Source organism: Augochlora pura, chromosome 9 (genome assembly GCF_028453695.1).
Source record: "Augochlora pura isolate Apur16 chromosome 9, APUR_v2.2.1, whole genome shotgun sequence".
In the NCBI taxonomy this organism is placed as follows: Eukaryota; Metazoa; Arthropoda; class Insecta; order Hymenoptera; family Halictidae; genus Augochlora; species Augochlora pura.
Window position 1 is genome coordinate 2,225,032 of NC_135780.1, and position 21,838 is coordinate 2,246,869.

The 21,838-nt window shown below is 45.7% G+C and overlaps 1 protein-coding gene across 4 annotated transcripts in view; it reads left to right on the plus strand.

The window, feature by feature from the left end:
- Positions 1 to 21,838, plus strand: part of LOC144474662 (uncharacterized) — a 106,388-nt gene that overhangs the window by 54,423 nt on the left and 30,127 nt on the right. Inside the window, exon 1 of one of the 4 annotated variants that reach the window (XM_078189760.1) lies at positions 6,808 to 7,036. The exons of 2 other annotated variants lie outside the window; for them this stretch is intronic. In XM_078189760.1, the coding sequence (XP_078045886.1) occupies positions 6,945 to 7,036 (92 nt within the window). In that variant the 5' untranslated portion in view covers positions 6,808 to 6,944. Of the gene's footprint in view, positions 1 to 6,807; positions 7,037 to 16,867; positions 18,520 to 21,838 lie in introns of those variants that run through there. One more of the 4 variants, XM_078189761.1, reaches the window with a different exon arrangement.

The window sequence follows — 21,838 nt, forward strand, 5'->3', positions numbered from 1 at the left end:
TAGAATCACCGAACCAGTCAAAATGGTTACATTTATTGGAACTATAAGAATCTTTCTGTGAGAAAATTTTCGGTAAACCATTTTATCTAAGCTCGTATTACAATAGAATTTGCTCGAAGTTGAAAGAAATTAAATCTTGCTATTATTATAGTAAGTAATATATATTAATTTAAGTTATATTAAGTAAGTATATATTAATTAAGTTATAGTAAGTAATATATATTAATCGTATTCATAATATTATTCACTGTTTGAATTAATTCACATATTACACTCTGCAATCTAAAAGCTACTTCGTCCGTTTAATTATTAAATAATATTAAATAATTACAGAAAATAATAATAATAATTACTCGTTAGTTTCAATCGTTAAGTGAATGCCCTCCCCAGCCATAACGGCAAGGGTTGTTTCAAAGGTGTCGCTGCAAAGGGTTTGCGGATCCCGGAACACTGTTCTAATTCGACTCATGCTGCTCTTTACTTTTCGAGCAGAATAAAGCCATCGTTTAGCGAACATTCGACGGAGGAGAGGGGTGAGGGGTCGGAGCCGTTAGTTTCGGGTCGAATCAAGTCGAACAATGTAGGAGAGTTAACGAGACTCGCGACACTGGGATTAGTCGAAAGAAAAGGGTGGAATCGATTCGAATTCCGCCTCGAGGCTCATCGATTTCAATTCCATCTGGTGAATCGTTCGATCGCGACTCTCTCGAACGAAATCTTACCGGTGGAAATAGGTCGAGCAGACTCCTCGGTTCTCCTTCGCCCTCGAATTCGCCTCACGGCGAGCGTAATCCATAGGCGATGCGCATAGGTGGTTCGTTCGCATGAGAGCCACTGACCTATTGTCAAGGTTCGAGCAACTACGCTAATTGAAAGTTCATTATGGCTGTCGCGTCGCCGCCGACCTGACCAGAGCCCGTTGTAAAATCGGTAATATTCAACGACGATCGCTTTCTTTCTCGCATTTCTTTCTTTCCTTTTTACATTCTTCCTTTCTCGTTCTCTCTTTCCTTCTTTCTCTCGTTCTTTCCTTCTTACTCTCTTTCTTTTCTCCTTATTCTCTTTCTTTCCTTCATACTCTTTTTCTTTTTTTCTCTTTTCTCTTTTCTCTTTTCTCTTTCTTTCTGTCCTTCTCTCTCCCTTTCATTCTCCTTCTCTTTCTCCCTTTCTTGCTCTGTTTCCCTCTTCCCCTTTTCAGTTTCCAGCCTTTCACTCAGGTAGAAGCCAATATCTTTCTCTCTCCGGCCGAGGGCTAGGACTATGACCAGATTTTCTCGAACAAAAGGATCACCGCGCCAGCCAATCATAAACCGCCGACAAGTGTCATAATCTAAAATAGGCTTGCTTCTTCCGACGAGACAAAGAGAATCATGTGAGCACGTTTTGTTCGAAGTGTGCTCCAACGATAAAAGATCCTTTTGTTCCAGATTTTATTGTCCGGCCACGCGCATTCTATATTTCTGTCGAATTGCTCGCAACACCGAATAAACTTTTACCGAATAAATGGAAATTCTACGAGCAAGAACCAACCCTTTTGTTCCGAATCGAATATCTCGTCGGGAGGGACGACGCGTTTCCTGCTCGGTAAAAACGCTCGCGAACGCTCGTAACCGCGGCGAGGATCGTTACCCGCCCAGTGTTTTTATAGAACTTTTCAAGCAGTTCGATCACGCGACGACTCGAATCGTTCAAAAATTCTCGAAAGGCGCGGCAACGCCATCTTGAAAATTCTCGGCCGGGGAGGACTCTCTCGCGGTCGTCTCCGAGGGTCTCCAGGGCCTTGGAGAGTTCGAACTCCTTGAACGCGAGACGTCGTCGAACCGCCAAGGTGAGATCGTTCCACGTGCAGCTTTTGGCAATTGCGCGATTTTCATTGGCCGCTTTACGTGCTGAATTCGAGATTCGGCGAAACACTGCTGTAACATTCGAACGTTAAATCATGTATTATTTAATATCAAATCACGTTGGATGGAAAATATAAAACTATTTGTCAGATTGGGTTTCCTGTTCAACCTGTCCGTCGAAATTCAGCAGAAACGATGGGGTTCCCATTACCGAAGATAGGTGGATTCAGCAGATCCTCTAACGTATAGTGCTCGCATTCGAGCTGCTGGTTCCAGGAACGATAGTCGCAGCGATACTGTCCCCATCCACGCGTTCGAATGATTGAAAGCGTCCGCTTCGTCGTGGCGCAGGGTAGGTCTAAATGAAACTAGGGGGATGCAGATTTCTTACGTTGAATCTGAAATGTTGCAGACTGGGGGAACAATAGGGAGAATGTAGAAAAATGTCGAACTTTTCGAAGTATTCTGATAAAATTCTGATTTGTCCAACATCGTGTACAGTTCGGATTTTTTTTATATGTTCGTTAACTGTTTTCCTCGAATCAACCTTTTGTGTAAAAATCCTGAAGTGATAGATCAACCTTTTGTATAAAAATCCTGAGATGATAGACTAATTTTGTGAATGGATTGAAGACGTCTGTACATGCCATTGGATAACTCAGAGTTTTGTTGGTTTAATAAAAATGTTCAATGTCGAAAATTGTGCGCGCGTTATTTTCTGTAATTTGTCTTTATTCCAGAACGTTTTCAATTTTACTACTAGACTGCGTTACTAAAAACAAATACAATTTAGTCCCTTACAATCACCTTCGAAAATGACTATTCTGCATGAAGAAATTACTGTATCATACCTCTATCTAATTAGTGTCAAATATTTTACAATTCCCTCATAACCTGGCCATTTCTTGTCCACCGTGCATCGCGCCGCGGCGAGGCCATAAGCAGCCACGGTGCCGCGCCAGGCCCTGTTTCAATGGAATCGTTACGGGAAAAGCCGCCTTACGGCTTACCTGCGACTGTTTACTCGTACCTGACGCCATTGTGACCGGCGGGCCCCCGTCCCCCGAGTTCCAGGCTGTCGTCTCTCGTCTCAGTCGTGACCCAGGGGCCGCGATTAAGCCCGTTCCGCACCGTTCGCATGTCTCATCGCCGTTTATTCATCGATCCTCCTGCTGACTTACGGCTTCCGACGTCAATTTGTATTTTTCTCGCGACATACCAGTCCTATTGTACACCTGCGACGCCGTCGTTCCCAGAAAGACGCCTTTGTCACGCGTACTCGCGTCGCGTCCTTTCGTCCGCGTCAAGTGTGGACGAGGCTTTACCTGCGGCTCGCACAGGCCCCGGGCTCGAGCCCGACCTCCAGGTAGGGTGGATCCACCGGCTGTACACCTGCGTTTCCTGCCCGCCGAATCGCAGGGGCGAGCACCTGACGCCCGGAAGCCTGTCGGACCCTAAACCGAGCCCCGAATCCGAACGCGATCAGTCGACGAAAGTGAAAACGGGACTTTCCCGTGTCGTCTCAACCTTTCGACGACGGACATTTTTCATTATTCGTCGCAGCCCCCATTTTATCCATTTAGATCTTTACGATCAATTTCCATTTGTCTATTATTCAAACATCATACAAACAAAGTTAATCCTTTCATTAGTTTCAATATAAATAGATAATAAATATCAAGCTGCGGATCTTTATGGATAGCAATAAAGTTGTTTAAGCTAATTAAGGAAACGTATTATACGATAACATATTTAAAAAGAAACATACTATTAGTACATACACGTATATAAGTCCATTTTATACAATGAACTCGTTTTATGAGATTTCATGAAATTTTTCAAATTATGCACCTGAAAATTCATCGAGAAATATTCTGTAGCGCAAGAATCATTCTTGTACGAATCTAGAACGATCTACCAAGTATCCGAAGTTACGCCAGCTTCAGGAAACCGCGTCGAGGCCCTGCGTACCTCATTTTTTCGATGTTAGCCCCACATTGATAGAGCCTTTTTAATTGACAGCCGGTCTGTGCAAAGATAAACACGCTGATTGCTTCGGGAACACGAAAACTTCATTAGATTCTGGGTCACGTGACGGCTTAAAGAGTGTGTGTGTGCAAGAGAGAGAGAGAGAGAGAGAGGGGGTGGGAGATCGTTGACGTCACGTTCTGCGAAGATCGCGTAACAGCTCGGAGCAGCCCGTTCCCGTTTCGCGATGCTCCGTTTCGTCGGACCGACCCGACGAAGGTCGGACGGTTACCATGATGGTTTGTTTGATGGTTCGTTTTATTGGTCACACGCCGGCTGACTCATCGATGGGGTTTGCGTAGTGAGTAGTGTCTATCGCGTGCACGACCGATCGGGTGTACGCTGTTTGCCCCCGTCAGGTGTGCACTGGGCACGCACACCGTGTGTTCCCAGCAAACACACAATGAGAGGACACGATGGAGAGAAAGAGAGAGATCACGATAGAAAGAAAGAGAGAGAGAGAGAGAGAGAGAGAGAAAGAGAGAGATCACGATAGAAAGAAAGAAAGAGAGAGAGATAACGATAGAAAGAGAGAGAGAGAGAGAGAGAGAGAGAGAGAGAAAGAAAGAGAGAGAGAGGGAGAGAATTCGATCGGCCACGTGCGTGCGCCCCGCTTTGGCGCCGTGTAAAGGCAAATCGACGGGACACGGGGCCCACGGATCCTCCTTATCGTCGAACCAGTCGTGGAACCTGTCCTCTTGCTCTCCCGAGACTCTTTTATCTTTCGTTTAAAAGCATGCGGCAGCTCTGGCGCGGACAGCTCGCGAATGAGATCCGACCGGGTTTCGAACCATTTACCAGATACAAGCGAGATTTCACCGGAGCCAAACGCGCGGATTAATTAGTCCAATGGGTCATCGGAATCGGTTAAGTTATATTATTACCACCGAACGAAAGAAACGCCTGCCTGTCCGACTACGTCGGTGGTGCGTCCTCTTTTGCCAGCCAGCCTGAATAATCGCGTCGATCGAACGATCTTTGTGAGCCTGTCGTGAGCCGATGGATAAGCGGAGGGGAAATTCGGTAGAGTTAATACTTTGTTTTCTGTTATTTCGACTACTCGGCTCGGTGATGTATCACTTAACCCTTAATTAGGCGCATGAGGTCAGGGTCACAGGGTCACAGTAAGTATTTGTTTCTTAAAGTTAAGTATATTAAAGAACTTAACTTTAAAGTATATTAAAGAACTTTATTAATTACTATAGAAATCCATTAAGTTTTATTCCTTTTTGATACTCCTTTCCCAATGTTTTTTGGGGGTTATTTAAGAGCCCATGCGCCTAATTGGGTGATTTTCTTAATGCGCCTAATTAAGGGTTAAGAAGATGGCTGATGATAGTAAGATCTAAAGGCTGATCGTCGTACGTAAGATGATATTCGCCCTTTGCTTTTTAACTGTAAATCGAAAATAATTCTGCTGGCTTATAGTATTTCTATTTTATGTAAGAAAATGTATTTTATGAAATTGAGCCCTCGGACTCGTACTGACAGTTTCACTTTTAACAAATTTTTAAATCTAGACTTTCTTAATATATAAATTATCTTGGCACCCGAGTGCAAAGGGTTAACTGTGGATTTTTATTGTGAATTACGAAACCTTTGCAATCGAGTGGTGACTCTAAATTACCACTAATAATCATAGCATCACGTACTGAAATAATTTCAACATTATCATTTTAACTAAATTTGTTACTAAATTTGTTAACCGATACACGAGCGCAAAAATTCAATTCCGCATGTATGAAACGCATCGGGTTGTATAAAATAGAAATACTGTAGCTCAGGATCACTATTTTGAATTTCAAACCCAAATGGCCGCTCCCGCGAAGGATTAAGTGCAGATGTAGTAAATCAATGTGCAGCCTGACGAAAGGAACGAATCTCAAACGATAACAAATTTTATCTACGGTCGCAAACAAGCGTCACCCGTTATCTGTCATATACTTCGCTACGCGACAGAGAAACAAGCTGTGTCCACAGAACGGAATTGCATTAACTCTTTCCCAAAACGAGCAATCCGATTTATGAAGCAACAATGACGTCCCACTTTCGATCTAAACATCGAATCTTTCTTAATATGTTCTCACTAAGCACACAGTATCTGGCCTCGGAATGATTTCGTCTTCTTCTTAACCCCTTGCCGTACTTTGACGAGTCCGGCTCGTGATGGATATTATTCTGTTCTTTTAAATTGAAATAAAATTCCTTGTTATTAATATTTAAGTATACTATTTAAGTATAATAATTCAGGCACGGAATAAGTATTAATGTTCTATCCCTTCTAAGAAATTGTTAAATTGAAAAAATGAAAAAATTGAAAAAATTCTTAATCGTAGTGACTGTCGAGTAAATGGTACGTTAAGGGGTTAATATTCACACAAGATTCGATGATCGCGTCATGGGAAAAGATCTGTCGACAAAATAACTTTGAAATTTGTCTTCGAGATCTTAAAAAATGTAATTTAAATAGCTGAGGCTCTGTTTAATTATTAAGAGTCTACTGCCACCAAGACACAATGATTGACTCCTCTGCAATATCGTTTCGTCGAACGTTTGCGAGTTGCTCTCAGGCGCACGCCGTCTGGCTGCGAGACGAATCTCGTGGCGAGGTTAGAGCTGTCGAAATTAGGGACGATTTCCACTGCGATAGCCGGCGATCCTCGACGGCTGAGCGTGGCTCGCGAGCGATCGCGAGTGGAAATCGATTCCACCCGGTGCCCGGAGACGATTCCAAAGTGGCTCAACGTGCACGTACACGCGTTCACGCGCGCGTGTACTTACACGTCCGCAAAGCGCGAGCTCTTTGGGAAAGATAGGCGAGGCGGGCGTGTGCACACAGAAGGAACGAGACGCGGGAGATAAGCTTTCGATATCAGGTGCCGAGAACGATAAACCACATTCCAGGCCCCAGTTCTCATGGTGCGCGCGGACCGTCAGTCGTGTCAACAATTTTCGTCCCGTCTGTCTCTACCCCCGTGTGTTTTCGTTCGTGGTTCGTTCACCCGCGATCCTCTTATCGGGGGGTGCGCCTTGTTCCCCTTGTACCTGGAGAAACATGTACCACGACCGAGAATGATCGACGTGGATTGCACGGTCTGCGGGTCCTGCAGGGCCTGCTGGTTCTGCGCCCTGAACAGGCTCAGGACGGCCACTCTATTTTGCAGGTAAACATTCGATGCTCACGTTCGATGTTACTCTTCTGCAGATACTACCGGGTCGAGTCACAAATACCTTCCTCTCTTTATCAAACATTTATTTTATTCCTTTCTGTTTTATTTATTCTTTTGTGTTCCTTTGTTGTTTTATTTATTTTTAACCTTAACGTATCTAGGGACAGCAGAAACTCGATTCTCCCGGTGACTCGCAGTGGGTAGATATGCATAATAGATTCCACTTAGCTGCATTAGACGTTATTTATAACTCGACATAATAAATACGTTCCTCGTGGATCGTGCTTATCGCGAAAGTGTAGGCGCGCCTGCGAGGTAGCTATCGAGTGCAGGTGATTTCCAATTACTTTCGATTAGGCTGACCTTGTTACGATTCATTTGATACTTTGATTTAGAGAACCCGTGAACGGCACCTCAAAGTTTGTTTAAATCGCCGGACAAACACTGGAAATGATTCTATCTCCTCGCTCGGAAATGGAGCATGACCGGGAACATTTGATTCTGACCTAATTTACTCGTCTATTTTTAGACGTTCCGCGATTAAGCACTGTTCTCTGATTCATTCGACGCCCCGGTTCAGGTTTTAGGTACATATCTCGAAGTTTGCGGGAATCGGTGGATAAACATTATCTTCTTCTTTTTTTTTTTTCGATTCAAAGCGTATCTGGGAACCTCCAATTCTGATTGATTTAACTCTTATCTATCTCTGGAAATGATTTGATTAAACATTTAAATAAAGCGTTTCGAGTACTTCGTACTTGATGATAATATTGAGTGAGGATTGACCAAATTAGATCGACGATAAGTCTACGAGAAATCATCGTAGAACGATGACTCTTTTTTTAGATTGAAGCTTGAAACCTCTACTTTAACCCATTCGCTGCCAAGGACGAGTATACTCGTCCTACTTTAAATATATTATAACATGCAGGCTTTTGAATTAGCAAATTTTTCGTGGCCACAAACATAAATATAAATATGTAAAAAACTTGAAGAAATACTACAAATAAAATTTTTTACAAAGATAATACTTTATTTCTTATAGAGAATGATAAAATATAAATGATGAAATATAAATGGCAATGGGAATGACTTCATATAATTTAGGCTTGACAGCGAATGGGTTAAGATAGTCTTTCCAGATTCTATATTAGTTACACCGCTATATCAGCTATAATTTTCTATATTACTTATCACAATATCCCTTTAAGTATGAAGTCATGCTTGTCATATCTGAAATTTCCAAGTTCAACGATATGCACCGTCGTTGTAAAATATTTTTCGGGAACGATGTTTCTAGTAAAATAATGCTCGATCTTTTCACTTTGATCTAAAAAAACAGAAACGTCACTGCGATTTTCCCCGCAAAGTTGCAGCACTTTAAATTAACCCTTGGCGGTATCCGATGGGGAGGTTGCCAGTCGTTTAAAGAGTTACTGCAGCGAGAGTACGTCAACCTTAAAATCTAGAAAGACTATAGTAGAGATTTCGAGTTTTATTTTAAAACAAGAGTCGTCATCCTACGATGATTCTTCGCAGAATTATTGTCAGTCAAAGTTGCCAAATTTTTATATGAAATGTTCCTACACTGTTTCATCGAGCAGTGTGTTTGTATAATTTTTACCAAGTCAGATAAAATGATTGTTGTTATGGTACCGTGATCTTAATGTTAGAATAAAGAACACGAAGCAACGATCCTGTCGAAAGGATCCTAGGACCAATGCCCAAGTATCTATCTATCTAAAACAGGGCTTCTTAAACTATGGGTCGCGACCCCGAGTGGGGTCGCGTAGCAAAATTCTGCGACCAGAATCCACTTTTATTTTTGAAACTACAATAAATACAATTTTATAATTTTTTGTGCAATTTTTAATTTTAGATTTTTCTATGTTTCAAAACGAATTCTAAAACTATATATTTTCATATGTATATGTATATGTATCTTGTTACCTAATAAATAAATCATCAAAAAATATTAATTTATTTTTCTTTTATATTTGTATGGGGTCGTCAAGGAACTCGCAATCATAAATGGTGTCGTGAATGACAAAAGTTTAAGAAGCCCTGATCTAAAAGGACCAATCATCTCTCCAAAATCTGTAAATTAAAAACGTTCTCCACATCCGTGTCTCCCATAATCCTTTGGCGGACGGCACGGACCATCGTGCACAGAATTCTCGTGAAAGTTTTCCGCAAAACGAAGGATCGAACAGCCTGGTGACCGTATGTCTCTCTCCAGCCCCCGGGGCCATTCGAGACCGAAAAAAGAATAAGGATTCGTCGGTCCTCGGAGACTTCTGGCCGGCAATTTCCGCGGCACGCTGCGAATCTGGTTTCTCTCTCGAGAGAGTTCTCCGCGGGACGTAGACGTTCGCCGAGTCCGCTCAGCATTGTTCTCCGTGGCGATCCCCCGTAAAATAGCGTGCCGGATCCTTCGGCGCGGTGCACGGGTACACGTGTCGCGGCGACGCGCGCCACGAAGACTCAAGGATCGCGCTCCGTTGGGGGGCCGGTCCATCCGACGCAAGGACCGTTCTATTAGTTCCGTGGCCAAGGGACGCTTCCTGTTTACATCGGAACCACGCTCGTGTTTCCGCTCCGACGCGAGACTTCTTTTTTTTTTATCGTAGTTGGAAGCGTTTCTTCGCTATTGTTCTTGCCATCTGTTGGCGGGTTTCCCTGCGCTCTTGGCCGAGCAATTCGCTTCGAAATTCATTGGCTCGTGGCTCGGTGTGCATGTCTAAAGTAGATTAAGATCGCCGTTGCGTCGGTTCTGTTGCGAAGGAACACCTGGGAGCCCTATTTTTATTGGAACGGTGCGGTCGGGGTAAAAAGTAATCTAATTAGGGATTAATGATCATAAATCGTTTGTCGGTCTAAGTAAATTTATAAAAGAGTTGGACAGAAATTAATCGGACCATCTCGTTAGTTATTATAACTAATTTATAATAATTCAAATGGTTAATTGCTTGTCCGTGGATTTTATTAATTCATAAGAATTATAAGCAGGTGACATGCGTAACAGTGAAGACTAAGGAAGATTTTAAAAATCTTTGATACAAATGTATTAACAGAAAATATATTCTCATTCCACTTTTGTTTAACGAGGTAGACAATTTTTAGTTTGCATACAGATCTGTCTATTAACCCTCTTAGTGCCGGGTGAAAAAGCCAAATTTTACGGTTGTACTAGGGTTTCGGAAAAAGCTCATAAAAACCAAACGAAAAGTAATATTTACATAATTCAAAAAGCAGTGTATTAAGGACGAAATTCAGAATGAAACAGTGATGCCAATTTTTCCAAATTCATTGGATATTACATAAATAACAAAGGTATAAGTATAGGCACTTTTCGCCACTGCAGCGCGGGCCGATATATCTGCCCTCCGGCACTAAGAGGGTTAATTACTACCCTTGAATAACACCAGAGTTGAGGGAAAAGTAATCTGATTAGAAATTAATGATTAAAAAATAATAGATTACACTCTATACGTGTTGTACTGTACATTGTATGTGAAATTGAATAATTTGACTGGTGCGATAGTTACACATTTGACAATTTCTCAAATATTTCTCAATAATTGTGAATTCGATAAATTTAATAACGTTGAAATTACACGTGGGAAGGAACGCGGTGAAGTTCAACCGAGGAAATGAGAAGTTGCGGTGGCTGGTCGATCGGACTGTAGACCATCGGGGTAGTCTCCCGTGCGCTCTATAAACGCGCCCCGGACAGCTTCGGATCGCCGAAAATAAATACGCCATTGGAAAAATAGTAGCAGAAATGTCAAACGAGAATCGATGCGCGCGGGAAACGCGGGCTCGCGTTTTTATAACGCCGCGTAACGGGAATCCGTTGCCGAACACGTCGGCAAACGCTGTAAGCTGTAATTAATTTAGTTTGCTTTTCCGGCGGCGGCGGCGAAAGATGGATTAAAAGTATCGATCTCTCGTAAGTACACACCGGGAATAATGAGAAAGTTCAGCGGATCGCGCGGCCCAGCTTGCCGTGTTCGTTTTCGAACCGGGGGGGATCATCTCCGCTCCGGCAAGTGTTCGCGAACGTGACACACACACACCGGCGCGGCGCCTCGTTAATTATCTTTGAAATTTCGCGGCAGAAGTCGGACACGTGCCGCGAGTTCACCGTGCCACGTCCTTCCTATTTTACGTCAGACACTCGTGTGTGTTAACCGGTAGAAGAAACGAGGAATAGGAACGAAAGGAAAAGCTTGAAGCGTTTTTTTAATTTCCTCGGGTGATAATAATATTCCTCGTTGAAACCGTGATTTAATCTCGCGAATTATTCCGCGCCGTCTTCCGATGGAATTCATAGACTCGGCGCGCGCTCGTTGCTTCTGTAATTCTACGGAACCCAAGGAAACCACGTTAACGAACGTTCGCGAGATTTCCGCTCTATTTTCACGGAATATATTAACCGGCCATTTTCTACCTCGGTTTCTAAACAATCTATAAAATTCGACATAAAAGTCCGTCCCTGGACGATCATCCTTGGCGAGCGATTGAGGTTTATATCTCAGCCCGGTGTTCTAAACAAGATACACGCAGGAGACTTCATTTCTAAACTCCAGTTTAACACGTTCGTCGCCGACAATTAGACACTAAAATCTCCACATAATTAAAGCAATTCAATTAATTAAAATAAAACTAAAAAGTTCACATTTATCATAAGCGATGACATTAGAACACTTTCGCATTCGAGAAATCATAGTCGAATTCATTTTGCTCGCATATATTGCAGTAAAAATAAATTTTCAAAATTGGTCAGAAATTAGTGTCACCCAGATATGGGTGACGCGACGACGAACGTGTTAATACAGGAAATAGTGCTCTTCTTCCAGTCTGATTTCAGAGTGATCTATAAAAATCGGAATTTGAATATAAATCCAGTGAATCTATTTTTCCGTGCAGTCGAATATCTGATCAATTGTTAAGAATCCTTGCATAAAGTATATAGCTTAATCATTGCACATAAGCACACAATACAGATTCACTATTATTCTTACTAACGGACATTTTATGTGCCCCACTTTTTAACATTATATTCATTGCATTTATCACGTTAAATACATCGTGTCCTTTAATCAAATACGATAAAAATATTGTCAAAGAAAAGCTATAAATTCTTTCAAATATCATACTACGTGCTACAATTAATTATATACGATTATTAAATAATTATATACAGAAAATTAATTCGACGTTCTTCACGCGAACTATAAAATCGTGGTCGTCGCACAGGTGTGACACTACTAGCAAACGTGTTCAACGTAAAGCATCGCGCAATCAAAATTCAAAAAAGTCGACTGGCCGAAAAAAATGTGGCTCGGAAAACAATGAAACGTTGATTAGCATGTCCGTACACGGGAATTTTTCTACGCGAGCAGACACGTTCTCTCGGTTTTCATCGGGACACGTCGCGGTCCCGGGCCGTGACGACGGCGTCGATTGGCCAGGAATTTCGCATTAATTCCGGCAAATAATTACCGGCGTCTCGTCCGCCCGAATTCGTGCTCGTGTTTCACCTGTCCTCCCGCCCTCCCGTCCCTCTTTTTCATTATTGTTCCGCGGTCGTTTCGTAATGTCGCGGTCGAGTACGCCCGGCGCCGAGGGAAATATCCGTCGGGCCCGCAGAAATCCTGGTGCCGAAAATTTTCGAGGCGCGCCCGGAACGCGACGAAAATCGCTCGGCCGCGGCTCGATAACGACCGGTTTACGTGAACGATGCACGAAGGATCGTCGTGCGCGTTGCATAATCGCGCGGCGCAATTAAAAGCGCCGGGACCTCGCCGACGACTTCCTCGTTTCCAGCTGCAGCGAATATCTTCTCGGCTCCATTGATTCGCTAACTCGTAAAACGGGGGAAAAAATCAATTATACGAAATTATATGTGTCTGCAAAATAATAGTAAAAATTTCAATTTTGCAAAATATTAAAATATTAAATTCCGTTGACCGTCCGATGATTGCTCCGCGTTAGTTTCATACACTAATCGATAGACTATGGATCACTGTGTAAAATCAAAATTATGCGGGTTAGTTCCAGGAGGTATTATAATAATAATAATATATATATTAAACTTAATTTTAAATTTAACCGTAATAGATCAAAAATAATGTAACGTGTTTTTCGCATTGCATTTGACTTACTCATTTTTCTCAGAAATGGATAAAATCCACAGGCTATTAATTAAAATTCCAGAGTACTGCTGCTCATGCACAAAAGATTCTACGAAACAATACACACGTTAACGTTGCCAACAGCTGTTTTGTTTTAAACCTGAATTAAAAAGACCCTTTCACAGACAATTATCGACTAAATGTCTGAATGCAATACATTCTATCGCTATTTAGTTAAATGCAATTTAATTCAATTAAACAAGCCATTTATCTGGAAAACCGAAATTACTCTTGCAATAATCGCTAGTAAATTTCGTGAAGCAACACAAATCGCTTTCGGTACCCATGAACTAGAAACAAAGTATCGTATTAACATCTAACAAGATCGTCATACTGACTCCTCTGAAAGTAATAAACGTAAATCTCAAAGAAGTTTCTTGATCCCGGGATCTTATCGCGTATATCCAAGTTCAACGATCCACGCATCGAAAATCCGCGGAGCGAGATTCCGGTGCGGAACGAGCCCCGACAACGTTTCAAATATTTTGCGAACCGATTATGCCATTTTCGAACCTCCGGGCGATGCGAACAGTCGATGAATCGCGGGCCGCCGAAGCCCCAGTTTCGCCGAGTTTCACGCGGCTGTACACACGAGACGGGTTACGTGTCTACTTCCTGCTCGTATTCCGGCCGGAAGAACGGCTTAAACATTTTATTACTGGGTCGAAATCTTTTCGAGCACGTCGGACGAGTGGCAGCCGGCGGCTCGGAGACGAAGGAGACGGCCGTTTAAGGTGGCCGGGTCAAGCGGGACCGCGTTCCAATTTTCCGCGCGGTACGAAAATCCGCGACGGAAACGGGCGCGCGGACGGAGCGGGACCGTTCCGCTCGGAACCGCTCCGACGACAGAAGAGAAACGTCGATCCGGCGCAAAAGTCGATTACTCGTTCGCTAGTAGGACAGTGGGTCGCGATATTAGGCCCTCGAAGACGTCGACGACGTTCCGGGAAATCTTTAATTTCTTCCTCTTCCGCTCTGTCTCCATTCCGCCTCGATTAACGCGGTTTCCGCTCCGGCTGCCGGCGCGGATACGCCTCGGACCCGGTCGCCCCGCGATCATAGAAAGCTGCCGGCAGCTTCTGCGCGAAAGAAGAAAACTAGATCGATACCAAAAACGAGAGAGAGAGAGAGCCTCCTTTCGACGTTTTCTCGCGCCTCTGACGCGTGGCGGTGGCTCCGTGGAAAATCATTCAGCGATTTCACCTACAGGAAACTCTGCCGTACAATCATTTCATTCGTGATCTAGGAGGATGATCTTCTGCTACTGGATTTTATATTGATTTTATTTAGTTCCTTGACTTTATTGCACAGTCTGGATACTGCGTGCAAAATGTCGTCGAACGGTCTGAAAAGGATCAAAGGAATATTAATAGCATATTAGCAATTAACAAGCCGTTGATCTTTATGCACTCGTGCTGTGCAATTTTTCATAGCGGTCTTAGTATCCGAGTAAACGTTTCAATGCCACTTTCAGTGATTTAACCCTAGCATGCTTAACGAAGAGTTAAATAACGATCATAGAGTTTGAAACATGTATTTTTATTCTAATATTGTTCTTTCACAAATGTTGTTTCTACAGATATCTGAGCGTGTTTTTGAACAGTATTGTATAAATAAATACACCGGCGTCGAACGGAACAAAATAATATTTATATCACTATTTCCTACATGGATACAAAATGACTCTCTCTTAAGCTAACCTTAAACCTTCTAATGCCTTAAACGTGAAAGGGTTAACCCCCGAGCCGCACTTTTATGACTCTGACCCGTGATGGGGAATTCCGGTAATAACCAGTCGTGTGTGTATGTTTATTGTTCATTGTTTTAGGAAACAAATTCTGTTTCTTTGTCATCGATATTTAGTCATTTAGTTAAGAGTAGATAAACGGCTGATGTAAATTTTCTTTTCTCTCAAAAAATATTCAAATTCATCGAAAAAATAGCAATCATGGAAGATTTAAATCGATCTATTCACGACTGCCATATATGCTAAAAAAATGTCCATCGTGCAAAGGTTAAAATTCAGTTCTTTCCATCCGCAACAACCGGACGAGCAACAATGGTATCGCTGCTAAGAAAAATAGCGTCGTTTCCTTAATAAAATTGTGGCTGTCCGCGAGGTTGGCCACCTCGGGATGAAGAGCGAGCGAGGAAGGGAACCAAGAAGAGTAACTGCACAGCCACGGAAAGGCAAAGTACAGCTAGTAGCCGTTTTCGATCTAACCTCAAGGCTCGATCGCGTTCCACGTCGATCCCCGTTCGCCGGTAGGAAAAGGACGAGCAGGAATCTCTGTAGAAATGCTGGCCGGAATCAGCTGAGAGACGAGAGAGAGAGAGAGAGAGAGAGAGCGAGACGATAGAGAGGGAGAGAGAAAAGGAAAGAGGGAGACAGAACGAGAAATAGAAGGAGAGAGAGGGAGAGAGAGAAAGCCGAGCGAGGCGAGGCGGGATCAGCTTCTCGGGCGCGTTCCTGCAGGCCGTGCGTGGCCGAGAGACTTCAATGCCTGGCTACGTGATCCCCGGAACGCAGGAGCGACGACACCGTCAGCGAGAGAGGGAGAGAGGAAGCGAGTAAGAGAGAGAGAGAGAGAGAAGGAGAGAGAAGCTACCAGACCTTCGCGAGTAAGCGAGAGACGAGAGAAAGCCATCCGCGAGTCGACGAACGAGAGGAGAGGCTCGTTTGAAACGTTTCGAGGTAAAAACTGATAATAAGCAGGATTGCCGGGAAAATGGGGTTCTACGGGACGAAATAGAGTGCATGGTAAAAAGGTTTACCGAAGAAGAGCGTCCTCCAGAAGCTAAGGTCTAACTGGATTGGTTTTCGAGGCTGGGTCACCTGGATATTAAAAAGCAACAACGCTTTGGAATTTCTTTTCCGGTTCAGATGCTTCTTTTTCGCGTCTGCTGCAAACTTGTAGCGATGTAATTAACTTATTAAAAAAAGAAACTTTTTTAACAATTTCGACAATCGACTAAGAAGAAAGCCGAAACGCGAGTCGTTCTCGTTCCGATGTCCTAGATCGTTGAATCGTCAGTCCATAGGAGACGACGACCACTGTTACACAGGTTTCATCGAGTCCGCGCGACCTTAACGGGGGCAGACTTTGAATGTCTCCTACGAATTGTCAGACGGTATACGAAGTCCACTACTTTCGTGACGCCTAATCGCGAGAGTCTCGAGGTCTCCGAATACCCGAGGATATCGCATGGGCTACCGGTTTTCCGGTCGTCATCGTCGGTCCCTCGTCCGGAGGGTGCTCGAACCCTGGTCCATCTTTCCTCGTGGTGAAAAGGGAGTCGCCGTTGAAAAACAAAAGCCGGCCGGAATCTCTCGCGACGAACAAAGAGGTGACGCATCTGCACAGGGGAGGGACGAAGAATCGGCGGCAGCGGAGGCAACGGTTACGGCAGTAGAAGAAGAAGAAGAAGCAGGAGATGAAGAAGAAGAAGAAGAAGAAGACGGGGACCGGTGGAGGCAGAGGCTGGAAGAAGCGGATGGAGAGAGGTGTGCGCACCGAGAGAGGACTCTCTGTGTAAAGAATAGAACAGGTGAGAAAGAGTGAGAGACGGAGAGAGAGAGAGAGAGGGGGGGGGGGTGAGGGAGAAAGAGGTGCGCGCAGGGGGCAGAAAAGGTTGAACAGGGACGTCGCGACGAGCCGTCGCAGCGTTGGAGGGGTACCGTGGAGACCGAGAACGAGAGAGCCGTTGTGGTGGGGCGGTTAGGTAGGAACGCGCAGCTGAAAGGTGGAGGAGGACTTGTCCGATGGAGGGGGCAAGGTATGCCGAGGGAAAGGAACGAGCGAGAGAAGGACGGAACCGCTGCGGTGGGACAAAGAGAGCGAGAGAAGGGGACACCGGCTCGCCTCGGTCGGAGCACGGAGCGAACCGAAGCCGAAGCCAACAAACTCACGTCAGTCCAAAGCTGGAGGGATGCCAGCGATCGTCGTGCGTTCAGAGATCTTCCACCCGCGACCGTCCACGGAACCGACCGCCGAATACCGGGGCCGCCGGCGACCTTGAAAGTGAAACCAGCAGTGTCGGTGAACCGATCCCGGTCCCCTAACAGTTCGTCGCGCGTCGATCCCGAGAGGATACAGCGCCTCTTCGAGAATCAAGGATTTAAGTTACGCGCGAACAACAACAACAACAACGCCGTCGTCGTCGTCGTCGAGAATACTGCACGGCGGTTGCGGGCGCAACGTCTTCGTTTGCCAAGTGGATGAAAATCGGCAGGGTTCTCCAATCGTTTCCCTAGCCGAGGGGGGTGGTTGTCGAGGGTGGTGGAAAGCGGCGGTTTTTCCCCCCCGGGTGATATGAGCCGGGTGCAATTAAGGCGGTTAACGGAGTCGGGAATACCTGTCCGGCGGCGGGTCAAAACCGGTACGAGCGTTCTCCACGCGATATAGCGAGAGAACGCGCCTGTGCTGGCTCGCGCGCTGCCGCGCGCTCCTCCTTCTCCTCGTGCCGCTCCGCCGTTGTGCCGCCTTCTTTGCCGCATGCAGCCTTCAAAAGGTGCATACACCTTCGCTTTGCCAGCGAGTCTGCGCTTCTTCGTGCCGCGTTCGCGCTCGCGCCCGTGCTCGACCGTCTCCGCGCGTCTCTCTTCCGTTCGCGCGTTCCCGCGAGCGTCGCGTCGCGTCGCGTCCCGTCGACCCGCGACTCTTCATCGCAGGGCCCGGCCGAGAGAGTGATAATACCTAAGGACGGCCCAGGAACCACGGGCTTGTTTTTCCTCGATCGGAGTGGATCCCCGGTGCTTGCCATGTGATTCGGTTTTCCTCGAATACGGCACGCCACACACGGTGTTGTATGCATGTGCGGGAGATTTGTGTGTGTATGTTGGTGCAATCCGGTGGGAATGCTCGATAGCGCGTGAACACGCCGAGTGATAGTGCGACGAGGGAGCCTGAAGAGGAGCGTCGCGGTCGCGGACACGGGAGTGGAACCGAAGTGGAACCGAAGTGGAGCCGAAGTGGAACCGAAGTGGAATCCGAGCCGAAGAGGAGAGAGCAGGATTCGAAGGATCGGGAAGAGGAAGGACGCCTGGGAAGAGGAAGACGGATGAGAGGAGAGAGTGTGAGAGAGAGGACAGAGGAGGACAGGGAGAGGAATCGGAGGGCATGATGGAAGGTGTCTCGAGATAGCCGAGCGATTGAGATTCCTCGACCGTTCGCTGCTCGGCCGCGCTGCACGCGAGAGAGGGTCCGTCCATGAGGTTTGAACGAAGGACGAATTGTTGAGAAGCCACGCCATGAGAATCCTCAAAACGCTCCACTGGTAGGTCCCCAACTAAGCGTCTCGCCGCGTCCCATCGCGTCGCGTCGCGTCGCAACTTTCGGCGTCGCGCTCTTCCGGTTTTGTTGCTCGCTCTAATCCCAGCCAGGGTTGTTCAGGTTGTTCTTTGTATGGAAATCGATTCGGGGAACAAGTTCCCCCCAGAGTCCCCGTCCCCAGTCGCTTCGGAGAAGCTCTAAAAGCCGAACACTGCGAACGCGTGGACGCGTCTTCGCGTCGAATTCGTTAACAAAACACTGCGCCGTGCGCCTCCCGGTCGTATTCACAGATTCAGGAAGCGAACGCGAAATCGGAGTGGGATCGTCGCGACCGCTATCGTCGCTGTTACGACTCGGTTTGGCATTCGGCGCGATGTTTGCTTGGTCGTTTCTACGTCGAAAGCATCGCAGCGCGAAACGTCGAAAGCTTGATGGTGTTAGGCGGGGCACACGACCCATGGTATATTCGAACTGCGAAACTTAAAACGTTTGCTGACTCGTTGATCGATCAAATGTGCATTCCTTTGGACGCGCTCCGAATAGACACGCCTGCCAGCCTGCGCGAGGTACAGGTATTTAATCCTGCGTGCACCAAGTATTTGCCAGGCACTCGGCTAACGAGCATGAATGGGCAGGCAACGGGACTTTGAAAACCTGGCGTCGAACTTTATGCTTGCCAGGACTTCGAACCCCCAGGTTCCGTTTCGTTTTGACACGCTTTCGGCCGATGTTTCGTGGATTTTCTCGATCGGAGGTCCGTTTTCCTATTGGGAACCGCGTGACCGGAAATCTAGATGGGGGCGTTGAAAACTTGTTCGAATTCGCGAGATTAAATTAGTTTGATTATTACGTCGGATTCAGCATGCGTTCACGTTGATAAGAAAGTTCTTGATATCCCTTGGACTTCATTAACGCGTTGACGCCGGCTTGACCCACACCGGTGTGTCATACGTGTCAGACCCGTGAGGCGGCGTACGTTTGCTTATCTTGCTTGTACATCACAAAATATTTGTTATGATGTTATTTAATCTGAACATTATAAACAGATATTCGATAGTAAAAACGTTGAAATTCGATATTATAAACTTAACATAATTATTTAATTTTTGTAAATTTCGGGCACCGATTCACAGAGAAAATCGTGAATATCGACGCCGGCGTCAACGTGTTAAATTCAATTGAAACGAGAAAAAATAAACAATGAGTGCGCTGTGCTTACAAGAGGAATATTGCTCGAATTCCGTATTAATTACGAAACATCGCAAATTCGTGGAATCAATTGACATTGTCTCCGACCATTGATTTTCCAACCGATGAATTTGCGTCGGACAGTCGCCAATTTTTACAATAAAACGTTGCGCTTTCATCGAGAAAGTTCAAACTCGCTAATGCAAATAGAAAATACTGCGCAGGTTGAAGAGAATCGTGAATCCAGCGCGACGTAACTGTGAATACCGAATGACTCAGACGAGCAGCGACATCACGAAAATCCCAACCCACTAATTACCTTCATTAGCGAAGAATTCGAGGCGCAGTGTCGCAGCGGCCACGAATTTACGATGTTCGCAAATTCCGAAAAACCGAACGAAACATTTTCGCTTCCGGTAACGGAATTCGTCGAATTCCGTGCCATTGTCCACGGTCTAGCAACGAATCCGCCGATCCTTCTTATGCTCCGCGAAGCCATCGACACCGGACATTTGCATAAATATTCGCATTGTATACGGTCGCGTCGTCGGTAAATGGCAAGGGTAATTAAAATTTTCGCCGCGCTCGGCTCGCGAGCAACAAAAAATCCACGTCGGAAACGCCGGCGCGGCTCGAGCTCGTCCGAACGGTCACAACGGAGGACAAATCGACCTCCGATCGAGAAAATAGCAGTCCGCGATATTTTCCAGCACGCCAGAATAATTTTCGTCCCGAGATTCGCCGGCTTACGTAATCGCGGCTCGCCCAGGAAAGCCATTAGACACTTGTTCTCACATTGTGCGCCAGGGGGAGAGGGGGAGCAGCGGGGGGGTCTCGTGTTTCCGTTTCTGCAGTCCCGCAGTCCCGCTTACCTGGCCGCCACCGCCGCCAGGTATTCGTGGAGCCAGCGTTCCGCCGATCCTCTCGGCCCCTGCCGACCAGATTTCCCCCCCCCGTCGGCCACGGGAATTTTCCTCTTTTCCGGAATCCGTCGAGCGACGAATGGTTTCCTCGCTTTCCGCCCGCGCGGATCTTCCTCGCATTTTTCTCGCCCATAAATAAGTATCCGGACGCCCGGCGCGTTTACGGTTGATGGTCTTCAACGTTTCCGACCGCGGCTCCCTTCGGCTCACTTCAATTTACGCTGCAGTTGGTCTTCCGACCGTACGCGCCTTCGTTTCCAGTCAACGTTTCCAACGTCGAATTGGTCTAAAGCGATGCCTCGCGATTACAGCGATACGTTCGTCGCGAGTTACGCTTCTCGGACTAGAGAAACTGTCGTAATTAGGCTGCGGATTTCTATGCCGAGTAAAAACTGTCTGCGTCAGTTGCGAATAGCGAAGTTTCTTTCTTATTTTAATAAGTTGAAATTAACGCATCGACGTTTACGGTATATTAATTTGTTGACTGATGCAAATTATGCCTTCTCGTTTCTGCCATAAAATCCGCGGTCTGGTGATAATTATAAATGAAATAAATAACACGGATTTCAGTTATCAGATTGACAGTTCTTTGAAATATTATTCGACGCGGTCCGCGGACTGTTCGGAATTGTCTCGGGCAAATCTCAGCCTAGATTCGACGAATCCACCTCGTGAGAACGTTTCGGAACGCGTACGCGAAGCCGCCGCGAAAATGATAGCGTATCGCGTTACGTGAACGCCGGGAGATTTCGCATGAGATTGCCCCGGTGAATCGCCTAGGACCTTGGATCCATCGTTAAATACCGTTGCTCCCTCGCATCGATCCGGAGATGGGCAAATACACTGTCTCTGATAAGGACGAACCTGTTGACTGCCGCGCTGACAGCCAGGAACATAACGGATTTACAGTTCTTCCGCCGTAAAACGGCCCCTCGCAGCCAATCTTCGGTGCTTCGGTCCGCTGGCAAATTATTCGAAATTGTTTTACGATCGTTTACGTATTCCATTGCTTGTACAGAGCGAGCGAAAAATTTGTCGAGGAAAACTAGGTTGAAGAGATAATGCTATATCGAATAGGAATCAAGTGGTGCATCGGGTCATCCTGTATCGACTCTGCTCTCGTCATGTTACAAGTCTTGCAAAGCTTGAGAGATTTTTAAACTTATCTTTTTTCGAAAATATCAAAACGTTAATGTTTTTCTTCGACTTATT